We start from the raw sequence: 17,297 nt of genomic DNA on the forward strand, positions 1-17,297 counted from the left end.
ATGTTTTAAAATATACCAATTTATGCAAGTCCTACTGTATTTTCATACGTAAAATATACACAAGTATATTTTTAAAATAGGATATGCATGCTCAATGCATTAAAATATTCACTTTCAATTCATTGAAATATTCATTTTCAATGCATTGCATGCATTTGTGCATACGCATACTATTCATATACACATATGTTGCGGGGTTTAGATATGTGCATTTGGTAACATGCGCAGGTTATAAAATACTATGGTAAAAGTTCGCATGTATATGCCGCCACACACAGTTGTTTGAAAGTTATCCTCTGTTTTCATGTGTTAAAATTAGCAAATAAAAAGTAAGTTTGCATTAACAATTGCAGAAAGATGTCACGTTTATCTTTGTAATCATGTAGAGATTGTCAGCTTCTGTTTAGAGTCATTGAAGCATACAGTTTGAGCATGATGCCTGAACGTTTGCCTACAACTGTATGTAGTAAACCTTCGAGAGAAGGAAGAGGGAAGACATGATAGAGATATCTGAATATCTCTAAATATAAATAATGCACAAGAAGCAAGCATTTTTCAATGGGAAAGAAGAGGTCATGGGACGAGGATGTATGGTGTTCTACCAATGGGCGTGGTAGTGACAAAAACCATAAAGGAATCCCAGAAAGTATGGGATAAGCTCAGAATTATTGGGGAAACAATAGGAAAGTTGAAGGCTGGAAGGGGTCTGCAATATTGCAGCTGGAAGGGATCACTCTATTCTGTTTCTGTCTGACTCTTGGAATTGACTACAGGACTAGATAGATCACAAACATGGTTACTCTTACTGCATTGCAATGATTTTTTTTTGTAAAGGACAACAATCACTTTTTTTCTGTAAACAAAAGGCTGAACAGCTAACACCACCACAATTTGGTTTAAATGTAAAAAAAACAAAAACAAAAACCCCCTGTCAGATTGGAATATAAATACTACTGCCCAACATGATAAGTCCCTGTCAACGGGTTACAAACATACAAGTCAGAAGAAAGCACAAAAAACTTTAACAAATTAAGAAAACTAGAACAGAATCTTTATTAAGAGCTGCATTGTTCCCTTTTATTATATTAATGGTTCTAAATAGAGGTAGATGTTAAAAGCTGTGAAGCCTGTTTCAAATAACCAAGAGTTAGCTATACGCTTTTTCATAGCTCGCCCCATAGATGCAGAGGTAGTGTATTTACAAAGAGATCTGGCAAACTGTTCGACTGGAAAGCTCGATGTCCCTTCTGCTTCCTGAACTCAAACTGGAGTGATAGTTTTGAATGTTATTTAAGATGTTCTACTTACAGTGGGGACTGAATGTTACAGCACAGATTAGCTGGCAGGAAAGCGTACATTCACAACTGCATGTGAAATGTTACCGAGCCTTCACTCAATGGGAAATAACACCAATGATGTCCACCGTACGAAAGAAGAAAGTGCCAGAGTGCTGAAAAGGGACCCGGAGGTGCTAATGAATTTAATGAATAAACTGTTTTATACTGGGAAGGGTAAATTTCCAACAGCCTGCATAGGACTGCAGTGTTGCAGACAGACAGATCTACTTTAAAAATTCCCGGGTTGCGATGGCGCCATTGTGCACGTGTGTGCGGGAAGTTATTTCTGCTCCAGAGCAGGGGTAACCTTCTGCATGCACATTTATGTGCATGCTTTTGAAAATCGAAAATGTGTGCAAAGGCTTTCTCCAGTCAAACTCTGCCCACTGGAATGCCTACCCTGAGAGTGGGGAAAAGTTCACACATAAGGGTAGATTTTAAAAGGGTGCGCACATGTACACCCGATTTTATTACTTGCACGTGCCGGCGCGCACAAGTTATAAAATCAGGAGTTGGCTCGCGCAAGGGGATGCACAATTGTGCACCTTGCGCACGCCAAGCTGCTCTGCCTTCCCCTGTTCCCTTCCCCCTAGCCTGACCTTCCCACCCTTTCCCTTAACCTTTCCCCCCTCCAGCCCTACTCTAACCCCCCCCCCAAAAAAGTTTTATTATACCTTTTGCGCATGCCGGCAGCTTGCTGGCACGCGATCCTTCAACACAGCGGCAATGGCCGCTGTGTTGGAGGCCTCTGGCCCCACCCTGCCTACACCCCGCCCTCAGACCGCCCCTTTTTGAAAGCCCCGGGTTTTACACGCATCCCGGGGCATTACGCGCATCGCTGGGCCTTTTTAAAATAGGCCCAGTGCATTAAAATCCAGCCCCATAGTACTTTTCCTTACACAACTTCCCTCGCCCCAATAATTTTCAATTTATGTGCATAAACCGGCTTTATGCATATAAATCCCTTGGTAAATTACCCTCTAGTGTGCTGCAGTCTGGCATGGATAAAATGATATGGTGTGCTGTTAGCAGAACACAAACATTTGTTCATAAATGTGTTGTATTTGGCTTTTTTTAAACTTTTAAGGTAAAATGTTTTATAGCATCTTGGACTGTATCTTTGTAATACTAACCCTGCATTCATGTATCCATGATGGTATATTATATTGCATACATCTTGCTATAAATCCCTTAATTTTTTGTTTAATTTTGTTCAATTTTCCAAATTAATATCTGTAAAAGAAATGTCTTTGAACTTTTACTTGAAATCAGCATTCCGTTATTTTTTTCTAAGAGAGAAAAAAATCATTAAGACTTAGACCGAATGTCTGTTCTGCTCTCCTTTCCAATTTTTGTCTAGCATTAATGCGAAATGCGAAAAAGGAACTTTAATCACTGATAACACGTCAGGGGTTCTGGATGATTCCTGAAGGTCTTCACCCGGTATAAATTCTTGATATGGCTTGGGGAAAGAGGACGGCTTGGTAGTTCTGTGGCTATCAGATGAGATCAATCTAAGCACTGTATGAATAATTTTTAACCAACAGAGAATCTCCCCTTTTGACCTAGAGGCTGAGAGAAAACTAGGAAGAAGCACTGCACTACAAAAGGAGGGCTGAGCCGGGAAACTTCTCCAGGTATTTCCCTCACAGAGTCTGCAGAGCAGAAAATCAGTAAGATGAAGTTATGATCTGAACTGGCACTCTGAAAAGATTGTTTTAAAAAAGTCTCTCCCCATGGTGATTCATTGCCTAATGTTTTGAGACATCCATTTGTTTTATTTCTCAGCATTTTAACCATGTTTCTCGGCAAGAACACGTTTCTTCAAGCAAGTGCCCACTGATGAATTGGCATTCAAGTCATGAGAATGCAAATAGTGAAAATATAATAATAATCGAAAAAAGTGCATTTGCCCAACAAGTTAATTTCCTGCAATTTCTGCAAGGGGAAATAAATCCACAGGAAAAAAGTTGCAAGAAGAGCTTCCGCACTACTAAATTTTGCCTGAAAGTGACAAGTTTAAAAATCCGGTAAGACTTGAGCCACTGGCAATGCAGTGCGTCAACGTGCAAGAGATTCCCATTTTATTCCTGAACTCTGGTTTCTGATCCTCAGCTTAACCAGGGCTGTGATGATACAGAACAGCCTTTACAGGCCTTTTGCAAGTGTTTTCTTGCCTTATAGTTTGCTGTTAATTTTTTTTTTTTTTTTAATATTTCCAGAAAATATTAGCTTCCAACACAAAGGCTGAGGAAATTACTTGTAAAGAAAACCACCAATGCTGTTATACTACTAAAAGGGATAAGAATCCAGTTGTAGTATTCATATTTACTATATCAGTCCCAAAACAAATCAGACTAAGTATAAGATGACCCCCCCCCCTTAAATCAGGCTAAGATGGCAGAATAAAAAAAAAAATGTGGCCAGCAGCTGCTGCCACCTCCCTTCACCAGGCTCAAGCAGGACACTGCTTCCTCTTCTTCCACTGGACCTGGGTAGAGATTCAGATTTGTCTTTTCATTTGGGATGTAAACAGATTTGCCATATTTCCTGTGCTATCACATAACAAGTTCCCTCTGCTTCAGTGCATGTCAGAGCAGCACTGGAACCTTCACTCTTGCTTCCTTCCTTTTATCCAAAGAGTTGTCATTTGGAGTGGTGGCAGCGGGCACGTGGGCGAGTTGGCTAATTATAGCCTCCATGATAGGGTTTGCAGGTTGTAGCTGGCAGGTACCTCCATTCCTTGCCTCCAGCTCAGTGGTTGCTGCCTTGGGTTGGGTGGGAGGGCCTGGGCAGGATAGCAGATCCTCTTCCCCTGCCAGGCCAAGCAGATGCCACTGCATCCCACCCTGGCAATGTTTTCCAAATCTCCTCCCTCCCATTTTATATTTGGGCCAACATAATATACTGTTTAAATATCAGACATTTTAACGTAACAGCATAAAAGAAACAGGGTCACAGTGATTTCTGTAGAACTCCAACCCCACTCGGAGGGGTCAGAGTTCCACCCGGCTGTCCCATTCACAAAAAAATGTTGGTGGTAGAAAGCGGTCTGTGGGACAATTATTTTCTAGAAGCGGTCACTTGTAATAAAGAGGGACCTGTCTCTGGGTCACTTTCAGTATTTGCCAAAAACTAGTACAAAGATGAGATTGAACATGTCGGTAGAAAATCTAAGATTGAATTTCTCCTAAATAGATGCACGAGTGACCTGGGCTGGGCACATTACCATACGTAGTTTATAGTCTGCTCTGATGATGATGATGATGAAGATGATGAATGTATACAATAACTGTCTGATGCACTTATAATGAAATTCTGCAGGCACGATATGTAAAGGATTTTCTCCTGTACCGTATTGTTTGCAACTTGAGGCCTATGTCCCATCAAAATAACAAAAATACCTCCCAAAAATAAAAATACAAAGCAAGCAGAAATACATGCAATGCAATCCTAGTGTAAATATATGGTAATCCCCATGTTAATTTAAATAAATAACAAAGAGAAATATTCCAGGGCTTATAAGGTAAAACTACCTTATACTTAAAATAAATACAATTTTGACTCAACAAGGAGGACACTCCTAAGTGGTGAAAAAGAGAAGAATCATAAGAACTGCTCTTTCCAAACAGGATCCCATTAAAAAAAAAAAAAAAAAAAAAAAAGAGCCTAGAATATGCAGGCTTTGGTTTCTCTCCTCCTCCTCCTCTTCTAGATGTCATATGATCAGACGCATAATGTAAAGGAGAAGGCTGACCATGTCTCAGTCTCCCAGCTCGCAATTTGGAAATTCAATTTAGGGAAAGGGGAGGAGTTTGGGCGGGGTTTAGGTGGGGTTAAGGAAATTTAGGGGTCTGTAGCTACAACTATTTCATTGGCACTACGGGGCGATAGTTACAGCGCGGCCGCAACCATGGCGGGCGAAAACACACCACCACGATGCGGCCGGCTGCTTACTATGCCCCCTCCCCGCCCTTTTTTTCCCCATGGGCGATCATTTCGCTATAATTATAGCGAAATGATGACTCCAGACCTTAGTTAATTAAATTTGAACTGCATATTTTGAAAAAGCTGGTTGCTTTAGAAAAAAGTAGAGATGGGCCAGTTTTTGGATTGCCACAATCTTCATCCCAAGGGATGTAATCCAAGCTGAATATTTTTAGAGAGAGAAAACCATTTTATCTATAGAACAAATGATAATCAACTTTAGTAACCAATTAGTTATGGTATCAAATCAACTGAATAATGTCCACCATACAATGTATTATTCACACATCACCTATCAATACCCATTTTGCTTTAATTGAAGATATTAGATTGTTGTCTTTTGGGGGGGGTTTTCGGAAGTTACCCACAGGGTCATGCTTATTAAAAGGTTTCCTCCACTTTGTGCATTTTGGGAAAAGGATGCATGTTCCAGTTACCCACTTAGAAATATTAAATATTACACAGCAATGAAGTAAGATCTCTTCTGGCAAAGTTCTTAGTCGGAATTGATATAACCAGTTGATATTTCTGGGCAGACAAAGACAATCTGCACTGACAGAATTATCTGGGCCTCTAGTCATAGTTCCCTATTTCTGGGACCATTTCCCAGCTCTGATAATCAATGCAAGTCAAGACACTGCCAGCCGGCAGTAATACCACGGAAGGGACGTCCCATTTCCTGATGGCACTCAGTGTAACATTGGCCATGTCCAACTTTAGCTTAGTTTGGTCCTGTTCAATTAAGATCTGATGATTCTCAGGCATTCAGACTAGCATGAGAACTTTAGATCCCAAATGGTAAGGAATGAGATAAGCGATAGTGAAGGGGTAGCCAACTCTGATCCTCAAGAGCCACAAACAGGTCTGGCTTTCAGGATATTCACAATTAACATTCATAAGATAAAATTTGCATACAATGGAGGCAGTGCGTGCAGATCTATCTTATGCATATTCATTGTCGATATCCTGAAAACCACACCCAACAGTGGCACTTGAGGACTGGAGTTGGCCACCCCTGTAGTAGTGCATTGCTTGCCTAGTAAGAGGAATTTAAGCAGTCCAAAGAGGAAACAAAATGACAGTACTGTGACAAATTCCACCCTTTTCAGAAGCTAGGAAAGAGAAACACAATGTTTTTAAGGGCCTATAGCTTCCTAGTAAGGACATTTCTTCTATGCTCCGAAGGGGAAAGGATGAAGCTTTTAATCACATTACGTAGATGTAGCACTTACTTAGACTTAGCAATGACCAGGATGTCGGTGAAAAGGAAAAGATGCCGCTCCTGGGTTTGCAGGCCTGTCTTCAGCTGCACATGACCATCCATCAGGAAGCTTCGGTTGCCACCGATAAATGTCTGCACAAGGGGACAGGCTTCTGGGCTGATGGGGGAGGAACAGCTTTCCCTGCAGCAAAGACAGGGGCAAAAGCACATTAGGTCCAATCGAGGCTGATAGCAAACTTGATATCATCACTTCAGAACAATTCATTTGCACGTCATGCTGGATAAATATATTAACTCAATTAAGCAAAACTTATTAGCTGTAGTAGCAATCCTGTGGAACTCATCTAATCCAGACAAGATTTCGAGTTCTAGCAATAACTCAGGGTTAAGTGCAACCCTTCTGCGCTTTGCCGGAATCTCCAGAAATTTTGTTCCAGGCCTTCTGCATTTCGATGGCGTCAGCAGCATTCCCAGCAGAAGGGAATCCATCTAGCGTATCTGAGTTTCTACTTTATCAGTAGATCTCCAGCAAAATGTTTGAAAAGTAGCCACAACAGATTTGAGAAACTCCACCCGTGGTAGCTGTGCAATATTTTAATCCTCCTTTGAAAGACATTCTTTATATCAAAATATTTGGCCACATCGCTGTCCTCTAACTTTCTGGGCTGTGCTCTTTCATATTCACTCCATTCTAGCGTCTGAGCACCACTTACCCTCCAAACTCTACAGAGGCACCCCTGCTACTGCACTGAATTTGCACTTGTGCAAACCCCACACATTTGTTATATTTTATTCACTACTGTAAAACAAATATGCATTTTCCACACATTGTCAGCAGGCAATATAGAGCTCTATCACAAGTTGATGGGGGTTTTTTTTGTTACTATTCTACTACAGTCAGACTTGACAAGTAGATTCACCAATAAAATATGGATCTGGGACTTATTTTAAACCCTGCTTTCTGGGGTCTTGTTAGTATAATCTGTGATTGCAATCCAAGCTTTCCCACATGCTAAACATTCAGATTAAGAATGGATTTGTATGACCCATTTACTGGCAGTTAATAAACTAGTTACTCTCTACATATCTGGAAATTTGATATTATAATACAGTTATGTTTTCTATTTTATATTTTGTAAAAAAGTAATAGCTGTCAAGAAGGGAATGGAATAGGGCATCTTCAGCAGATTAACACTCTGAGATCAATATACAAAAGGTTTGTCTGGCTAACTTTTGGAATTAACACGTCACGTAAATGAGAGTCAATACTTATTATCAAAATATTTACATGCAAAATTTTACATACAAAAATATACAATATCAACAAATCGCAACACACACAATACACTCACACTCATTCACACAATAAAACCTTATCTTCACCATTGACACTTCATTTGTATATAGTAAAACAAATACTGAACAGTATATCATGAGCATACAATACTGTTATCCTATAAAAGGTATTACCACATCATATGTCTTTTCTCACTACTTTTCTTGACACTGCATTATGGATAAACAGAAGGGGGCATCAACCAGGGAGCTATAGACGTTTTGGAAAAAGCAGTATTAAGGAAGCAGAAAGCAAACATTAGAGAGAAGTTTAGCTAGCTGGAAGGAAATACACAAAGGATGAAGTCAATATTGACTCCCAGGTCACTTTTGAAGACAGAAGGAGAGTTACTATGGGAAGAGAAATGAAAGGAGGCCACATAACAGCTAAAAATAGTTCAAATAATTTCTAATGTAAATCTCATGGTGCCAAAGGCTTGGGCCACTCACAGCTTCAGACAAGTAGCTGCTACAATATACCACAGAGTCTTGATAGAGCAACAACTGAAAGGTAATCATACAGGAGGGAGATCAATTTAAGCTTGACCTCTCTGGTTGAAAAGGCGTGAAACAAATAAATGATGATGATGACAATGAAGAGCTGGAGCAAGCCATTCTGATTGTGTCTCAAACAGGTACAGATGTCATGGAAGTTCTTGAGAGATGAAAAATCTCCATGCAGAGGTTTACTGAGACATAGTATGACAGCAACTAGTCTCTAGGGTCCACATAACAGCATTTATTTTCTAGTTGCCACCAGTTTAGAGCTTTAACATTTCAGAATAATTCTGAGTGCCAAAAGTATTCCCCTGATGCCAAAATACATGTCATTAACATGAATTGCTGAAGTTGCCCGTGTGTAGCTACTCTGTGACTTCCAGCTGACACCCCCTCATCACAAGGCTTAACACCCCCCTGGAGTCAATTTTCAGAGCATTTATCCAGCTAGGATTTAACTAGAGAAATGTCAGGGTTTAAAAATCAAACCGGTCTGACCGAGCCCAACATAAAAGAATCTGGCTATGTCAGGGGAACCTCTGGGATAGAGCACCATTATTTAGCTAAGTCATCTGGATAAATGCTGATTTGCAGTATTAATCTGCTAACACTGCTGGATAATGTTAGGGCTGCCCAAGAGCCATCTTAAAGTTAGTGGAATAAGCTTATCTGGTTAACTTCAACATAGCTAGCTAGGTATATTCAGTGCTGCGGCTGCCCTGCTGAATAACCAAGTAAAGTTAATCAGCTGGAAATGTTCCTCCCCCTAATCCCTCCTCCTTTTCACACCCACGGTAACTATGGTGCATGTACTATTATGCAGGTTGGATTATTTTTAGAACAGCTCATTAGATGATATTCTTCGATGGCGGTCCTCCTTAATGTTTATCAATATCAGCTTGCATATTTTGTAGCCTGTGATATCTTTTTCTGGATTAACAAACGGAGGGGGTGTGGGGAGACGTTTACACACTTAGGTCCCGAAAGCACAGGTACAGCAGCACAGATGAAATCTTTTTTTTTCCAGTTGGTTCAATAAAAAAATTAGAGAGGACAGCTTACAAATGCCTCCCGTTTTTAATGCTATGGCAGATATAGCAAAACAAACCAATTCTAATCCACTCCATGGTCTCAGCTCTGTAAGCAACGCATTCAGGGCTGTGTCTTTCATTGTCACTGTACAGTAATGGAGTGCTTAATTAAGGAACTTAACGAATGCCCTGAGCAGATATGTGCTGAAAGCCACAAACCAAGGATGTGCGCACACGCACACAAGCAGAAGGTATCGCTTCCCCATTGTGGCTTTTCCCACTACAGCCAGACTTGGAGGCGGGTCACTAAATACCCACACACAGGCAGCAAAGTGTTATCTTGTTTTTATCTGCTCACAGCCTGCCCCCATTCCCTCGCAGGGACCTCTCAGGGTGGTAACAGCCTAAAACCAAAAATCCTCATTTCCCCACACTGTCATTAGTTTTCACTGCATAGCTGCGGTCTGAATGCATTTTTGTCAGGTATTCATTTTTAGTTTTGCTTTTTTTTTTTTTTTTCTACAGCCCACCAGAAATTTCAGACAAGGGTTTTTTTTTTGTTTTTTTTTAATTTTTGGCTCAGACAAACTATAATTACAATGGTCAATCTTAACAAAGGCGTATTTGTTTCCACACTACTGTCTACATGGTATCTGAATTTATCAGGTTGAGGCCAGCCCGGCATTCTATGTAAATTCTTTACTGGAAATCATCAGAGAACTTCAAAAGCAGTCTTACCCTGTGCCCTCCTTGCGTCGGCAAGGCTAGGATGGTAAATAAAAGGACAAGCAGCCGCGCTTTCATAATGCTTCAGGCATAGATGGCATGCAGAGGTTGGCGGCAGGTAGCGGAACGGCTTGGTGTGCCAGTAGTCTACCTCTGCATACCTGGATTCAAAATGCAGCGGGTTTGCTGGCCTTCATCTTGTCCCCAGTGAATGCTGGCACCTCCCTGCCCCCCTGCCCCCACACCAAGAGATTCACGTTCAGAAGAGGTGGGCAGAGACGGGCTTGGTCAAGACTGGGGCACAGTGACACACAAGAGTGTTAAAATGCTACGCACTCTGAAACCTTTTTCTGATGGGAAGGGGGGGAAAAAAAACCTTATCAAAATAAATTTAAATTAACCTCTGTTTACTTAGATTTTTTTTTTGCTTCCCCAGAAACTGTCTGAAAATCTTGTTTTTCCATTCAAGAATTGGAATGTTATTACTGGCACTTCCCCAAAACACAAAGTTTCATATTTTTCAATGCAGATGATTACTTTATTATAAAAATGGGAGGCACACATTTTCAAAAAGGGATCTAGGTGCCAAAATCCCTAGGCTTGAAATTTGCCCCAGGCAAAATGGCTGAATACCGGCGGGGCAGTTTCACCAGGTGGCTAGAGTTAGCTGCTGTTAGTGCAGGCGTTCCCGGAGGCATGTCTGGGGCACGCATATATAACTGGATTTTCATCTATAATGCATGTAACTTCTCTCCTGGAACCCTAGATGCAGACACAGCAGGGGCAAAGTTTGTGGGTACCGGGATAGTACAGGTACGCAGGTACAAAAGTACCCACAGACTGTTGGTAGGCTGCTTATTAAAATTTGCACCCTCTCTTTCATCTGAGATCTTGCGCGTTTATTACACTGGTTATACAAATTTTTAGACGTTGTCTGCTTCAGCGATAAAATGTGCCATTTATTACTGATGTTGATGTGCTGAATTTAAATATAATAAGTAAACTAACTGATTGGCTTCTGTTTTCATGATATTTAAGTTTTTACATTTACATCCATGTCTATTATGTACTGTAGATATGATTAGATAGAAGAGGTTTAATCTTAAAATTGTAAACTTAGGTCTTTTCGTGTATTTATGGCTGCGTAATATTTCATCTGTCTTGTTTATGTAACTCTTTAAAAATTAAATCATCAAAAGGATTATAGAAATAAAATTTACTATGAAACACCAGGCCACAAGCTATTGTGTATATATATATATATATATATATACATAATTTAGTTCTTATTCAGTGGCAACTCTGTTCTTCTTGGCTTGTCTCTTGTGCTCATTAAATGGAACATCTCTTGTCAGTAACTGGCAACAGTCTGCAAACATTGATGGGCTCCATTTGTCAGGATGCCATTTTTCCATTGCTGCAATGTCCTGGGGAAATCACTCGCCATGCTCACCACTCACTGCTCCAGTTTGGTGGAAAAAAATCTAGATGAGCGTGCAAAAATATATCTTTAGTGACATGTTGCAGCCAAGGCTTTTGTATGTCTTGAAGAAGGAGATTTTCCACCAACTCCTTGTAGTTGTCTGCCTTGTTGTTTACGAGAAAATGTGTTACCACTAACTGGAAGGCTTTTCATGTCGTCTTTTCCTTGCCACGCAATACACGGTTAACTGCATCATCTCGAAGAAGTTCACAAATCTGAGGGCCAATAAAGACACCTCCCCTTATCTTAGCTTCACTTAACCTTGGAAATTTACCACCGAGGTACTTGAAAGCTGCTTTCATTTTGTCCATTGTTGTGCCCAAAAAGCAAGTTCTGTCTGGTTGAATTTGAGATCCTTTTCCTTCTTAACTCTTTTACCCTCTGCAATTCCCAAGTCAAAGGTCGTATATACTTACTCATGTAGTAGCATATCTTGAAAACTAAAGTCAATCAACAATTTTAAGCATCACTTTTGTTCTCAGTGGCTCAAATTTAGTAAAGTTTGACTACATTCATTTCGGAAGCATTTTGGCTGTAGACCAGTGTTATTTAACAGATATACAGTAACAGTACATAATGAACATTTCGCTGTACTATGTATAGAGAGACACTATAAACTGAACTCAAGAACGTTGCTCTTCCGATGCGATTCAAGTTAAGCCCCCGCGTCTGAAATAAAACTGCTTGCAACTCACCCACTCTAGAGGGACCTCAGGCATGCCCCAGATTGCAACTGAAACAGGAGAATCTGACTCTAGGTCACAGACTAGAGATCAGGCACACCTCTAATTCATGACTAGCTCTGATGTACAGGGACGGTACGTTTAAAACGAGTGCGTGTGCACCCACATAAGTGCGTATGTGTGTGCAAGCCCACATACACTGGAATTTTAAATCATCCGCGCTCGTGCATACGTACTATTTAAAATAAGCCTGGCACACGTATGTGTGCTCCTAATTTTATGTGGTTACGCGAGGAAATGTTATTAGCTTATCTTTCCTGAGGTCTTGTTGGCTTTTTCACATGCAACTGAGCACATTTTAAAACACGTGCGGATGAAGGAAATAAACAGTTTTACCTATCAGTCCGCCAGTTTGCCCAGTCTATCTCTAGGTCATCAAGACCCCTCTGGTTCTTCAGCCTACACCCCACCCCACATTTTACCTAGACCCCTCGCCCAGCCAGGTTTGGATTAGAACGATTTTTCTGCAGACTTGCCCCTGATCAAGAGCGGAAGTAAATATGCACAGGTTTCAGCCCGATGTGTGCTGTGTTTGCCGGTTTTACAATCAGTAGTTACATGCATAAATGTTGGCCCCACCCCTTTTTTTTCATACATTCTGTTGCTTGCACACTTACGTGCATAATTTGCTGGTTTTAAAATAAGAGTTGCTTGGGTTGAAAGGCCCATATGTGCGGGAATGCCTGTTGGTGCAGGCAATCCCAGTGGCGCATCTCGGCCATGCCCGTATAACTGGGTTTTCATTTATAATGCACGGAGCTCCTCTCCTGGAACCCCAGCTGCAAACACAGCAGGGGCAAAGTTTGTGGAGTTTCTCTTTGGAAACTGGCCCCTAAATGTTTTTCCCCATAAAACCAAACTGGTGACTTCTTTGTTTTCTGGCCTTTATTCTATCTGTCAAGAGACAAGAACAGCGTTGCCATTTTTCTTATCACAAATTCCAAAACAGGAATTTAATTTTGGTGCTTTCCAGACCTTAGAAAAAAGAACATAAAAATTCAGTCAACTGCTTTTGATAGTTAGTTACTCTGCCAGTTGAAAGAGTGGATGGTTTTGGGCATTTCCCGATGCTTCCTGATTTCCAGTAACTCAGGGTGTGATGCCAGGTATCTCAGCTCGTAAAACTGACACCAGCTGCCACCACCAGCCTCAGAATGAAGCTCTCAAGAGGCTTGCAAATGGTTGCTTTATTGGGCCACTGTCCAGGGACATACCAACCACAAACAAACTGAAAGGGATGACAAAAGTAACAAGACAAGGAGCATACATTTGATATTATAGTAAAAAGTAAAATCATGTGTCTGGAAAACCTGGCATGATCCTATTCATTGCTAGTAACTCAAAGTTTACACATAGACTGTACACTGAAATTGTGATATAGACTCCTAAGAGGGCTCATGCCTTATTGCTTAATCAAAGTTTCTCCTTAATTAATTCCGCCTGATTTAGTTTTATTCCGCCAGTCATGGCCTCAGTGATTTAATAAAGCCTCTTATTTTTGTCTCTTTTGTCTTGACTGTCTGCATTGACCAGATTGCAAGCTCCCAGGGGCAGGGACTGTCTTTTATGTGTGTCTATACAGGACTACGTACATCTGGCATAACACTCGGCTATACAAATCATGGTAATTCCACCACCTATCGGCCTGTCGGAGCCCAACTGCACTGCCAAATCAATATTTTGTTATTAGTGTAGGCCCCCTTCTCATGTCCTCACAGGAAAGAGGAAGCTAACTGGGGGTGGGAGAAAGAGCGGCTGAGTCCTGACATGACTGTCTCAGACTCAGGTCTGGGTGCATTCTGAATGGGAAGGGGGAGCAGATGGGGGGGAGTTTGAGATATCTCTTGGGAATAAGAATTTCCCTCCCTCCACAGAGGCATGCTTCACACTGGAGACAGTGTTCCAACAGATTTGACTTCTTCGTGTGTGACAATCTGATACAAACTATATTTCTTGGGAGATTAAGTCAGATCCTCACATCTGTACAATCACTAGGGCACTCTCTCGGGAATCCTCTTTAGCCTCTGCAGGTGAATGGCTGTAAGGATTCCTCTACTCTGGACAACCATTGCACCTGATCTCCAGTGCTCTGCTCTATACACCACCCTCCTGCACTCTCATTGAGACACCGTACCAGGCAAGATCTCCTCTCCTTCCTCCTTGTCTGTACTACAAGCTGGGCACGTTCTCCTTTATTTATTTAGCAAATATTTATATTGCATTGATCCAAGAGTACCTTCTCCTCAACAGATAAAACAAAAGTTAAAAAAGTACAATTAGATAGAAAGCAAAAACAGTAACTAATTAAAAAAAAATACTGTTCCACAGACCTAAGATGTTAGATTAAAACCAGTTTTACATATGGTTTTCCATATAATAGGTTCATTAAAACTCCCATGGGGATTAACCAAGGTGACATTTGGAAACTCTGAACAAACCAGGGTGAAAACTCTTTTTCCAAAGAAGTCAGCAGTCTGAGGATACCGGCAAACCAAAAATTCACCAAAGAAAACACAAAATGCAGAAATCTCCTGAGAACTGTAACAGGATTCCATCCTGGTAGGAAAAGAAATCCTAAGGGAGGAGCTACCATCTACTTATGGGGAAACGTTTACATCTTCACTAGTACCAGATTTTAGGACTGAGACACATAATATAGGCAGTTTCAGTTACTTCTTTCCTCTATAGCTACTGTCTCAAAAGACAAGGAGAACCAGCCAACGAGTCTCTTCTTTGGACAAGTGGCTATTCCAAGGACACACCACAGATCCAATACTGTCTGTGTCCCTCTTACAGCTCTTCTGCAGGGGAGAGAGGAAACTGGTTCCTGTCTTTCTGATGATTCCAACCAACTAACTTAACTTCCAGAACACTCTAGAGTAGGGGTGGCCAACTTTGGTCCTCAAGGGCCACAAACCATTCAGGTTTTCAGGATATCCATCGTGAATATGCATGAAGTAGATATGCCTGCACTACTTCCATTGTATGCAAATCTACCTCATGCATATTAATGGTGGATATCCTGAAAACCAGGCCTGTTTATGGCTCTTGAGACTTGAGCTGGCCAGCCCTGCTCTAGCGGTATTTATACTTTCAACAGGAACAATCCACTCTAACAACCTATCATGGGACTACCTTAGCAAATGGGTCCAACCATCTTCCTATGGTCCACAACATGTCCTTTGTAAAAAAGAGACACATTGCTCAGTAAGAAATCCAATGGGTCCTTACAGTTGGTCAGGTACAGAAATCCTTATCATACTGACCAGAGATTAATGATCTGCAAATACTGTCATACAGGCAATAAATAAAAACAAGGACTGACATGACCGTGCACTTTCAGTGTGCTAGGTCTGGATAAAGTCTGCCTCTATCCGGTGTCAGAAAGACTATGGATTCGCAGACACTTGGTCTCAAGGCCTTCTTTTCTCCCTTTCTTTTTTTTAAATTTGTCCTTTTATTGATTTAACAGCCAAACATACAACAAGATAGAACGTAACAGCAAAATAACCACAAAATTAAACATTTCAGCTGTGGATAGGTGTTAGGCAATATATCCCGTTCCCATTATAACCCTAACGCCCCTTCCCCCCCCCCCCCCCCCCATCCCCTCCCAGGAGTACACTGAGATTAGTAAAGTAAAATTGCTCGAAAGGTTCTACATCAGCTACGGGGCTTTAGATCGAGAGAGGGTAAGACACAAGGTACATATCTGGTCCCACGAAGGCGAGACATCAAAGTCCCCCATCGGTCAGAACTAAGGAGCCATTGTCTTTTCCCAGTCTATAAATGGGGTCCACGTATTGCGGAAAAGAGTTACTGTCTTGTGTAACGCCGCAGTAATCGCCGCCATCTTGCAGAAGTAATGAACCTTTTGTTGAATACGTTTAAGAGGCGGTGTAATCGGCTGCTTCCAGTATTGTGCAATGACCAATTGTACAGCAATAAAAACTTGTTGACACAGCAGAGCTTGAGGTTTGGTCAAGTCTTTATGAAGCAAATGTAAGAGCATAAATCCAGCATCCAGGAGGTCGGGCACCTGTAAGATGTGTTCCAACCATTGTGCAACCTCTCTCCATAAGGAAGACACTGATGGGCAATCCCACCACATATGCATATATGAACCTGGAGATCCACAGTTACGCCAACAAGTGTCAGCGGTGGTGGGATACCGTCTATGCAGAGCTTGAGGAGTCAAATACCACCGGGTAATCATCTTGTAACAATTCTCCTGTTGGGTGGAAGATACAGAACATTTTTTCGCTGCCAAATACAGCTGAGACCATTCTTCAACAGTAATAACCCGGGCCAGATCCCGCTCCCAAGCTTGCGTATGAGGGAAGGGTATATTGTCAACCCCCATCAACAATACATACATTTTAGAAACCATCCCACGTTTCCTGTCAATATCATCACAATAATGTTCAAATAGAGTTTTACCCAAATTAAGAGAGGGCAACACACTGGAATTGCGTAAGAAGTTGGAAATCTGAAAACCCGCTAGAAAATCCGTGGCAGGCAAACGTTGTACCCCTTGAAGTTGCGGCCATGTCAGAACCGAACCTCCACCTAAGAAGTGTTCAAATTTGTTGAGACCCTGTTTAACCCAACGCTGTAGTGTGGGGTTATTATGCCCGGCGGGGAAATTGAGAAGGTGGGATATGTGAGTTGAGTGAAAATACAGGCGCTCACCTACTATAGTTTTCTTCCACTTGGCCCAGAGTCTCATAGTGGTAGCTATAGCAGGGGATAAAGGCCCCACAGGAACCCAGGTATGACGGGGCTGCCACATAAGAGCAGACAGCGGCATACTGCCAAGGATACGCTCCACCAGGGTCACCCAATGTTTGGGAGAAGAAACCCTATGGCTGTCAAGGATGACAAGAAATTGCGCCGCCACATAATAACGTTCCAAATTGGGCACCCCAAGGCCTC

General features: G+C 41.5%; 1 protein-coding gene across 1 annotated transcript in view; it reads right to left on the reverse strand.

Moving 5' to 3' along the window:
* The window catches only part of ARHGAP20 (Rho GTPase activating protein 20), a 210,479-nt gene that overhangs the window by 107,231 nt on the left and 85,951 nt on the right, over positions 1-17,297 (reverse strand). The window contains exon 3 of the mRNA XM_029602490.1: positions 6,557-6,727. Coding sequence (XP_029458350.1) covers positions 6,557-6,727 — 171 coding nt within the window. The remainder of the gene's footprint in view (positions 1-6,556; positions 6,728-17,297) is intronic.

This window comes from Rhinatrema bivittatum, chromosome 5, assembly GCF_901001135.1.
Source record: "Rhinatrema bivittatum chromosome 5, aRhiBiv1.1, whole genome shotgun sequence".
NCBI lineage: Eukaryota > Metazoa > Chordata > Amphibia > Gymnophiona > Rhinatrematidae > Rhinatrema > Rhinatrema bivittatum.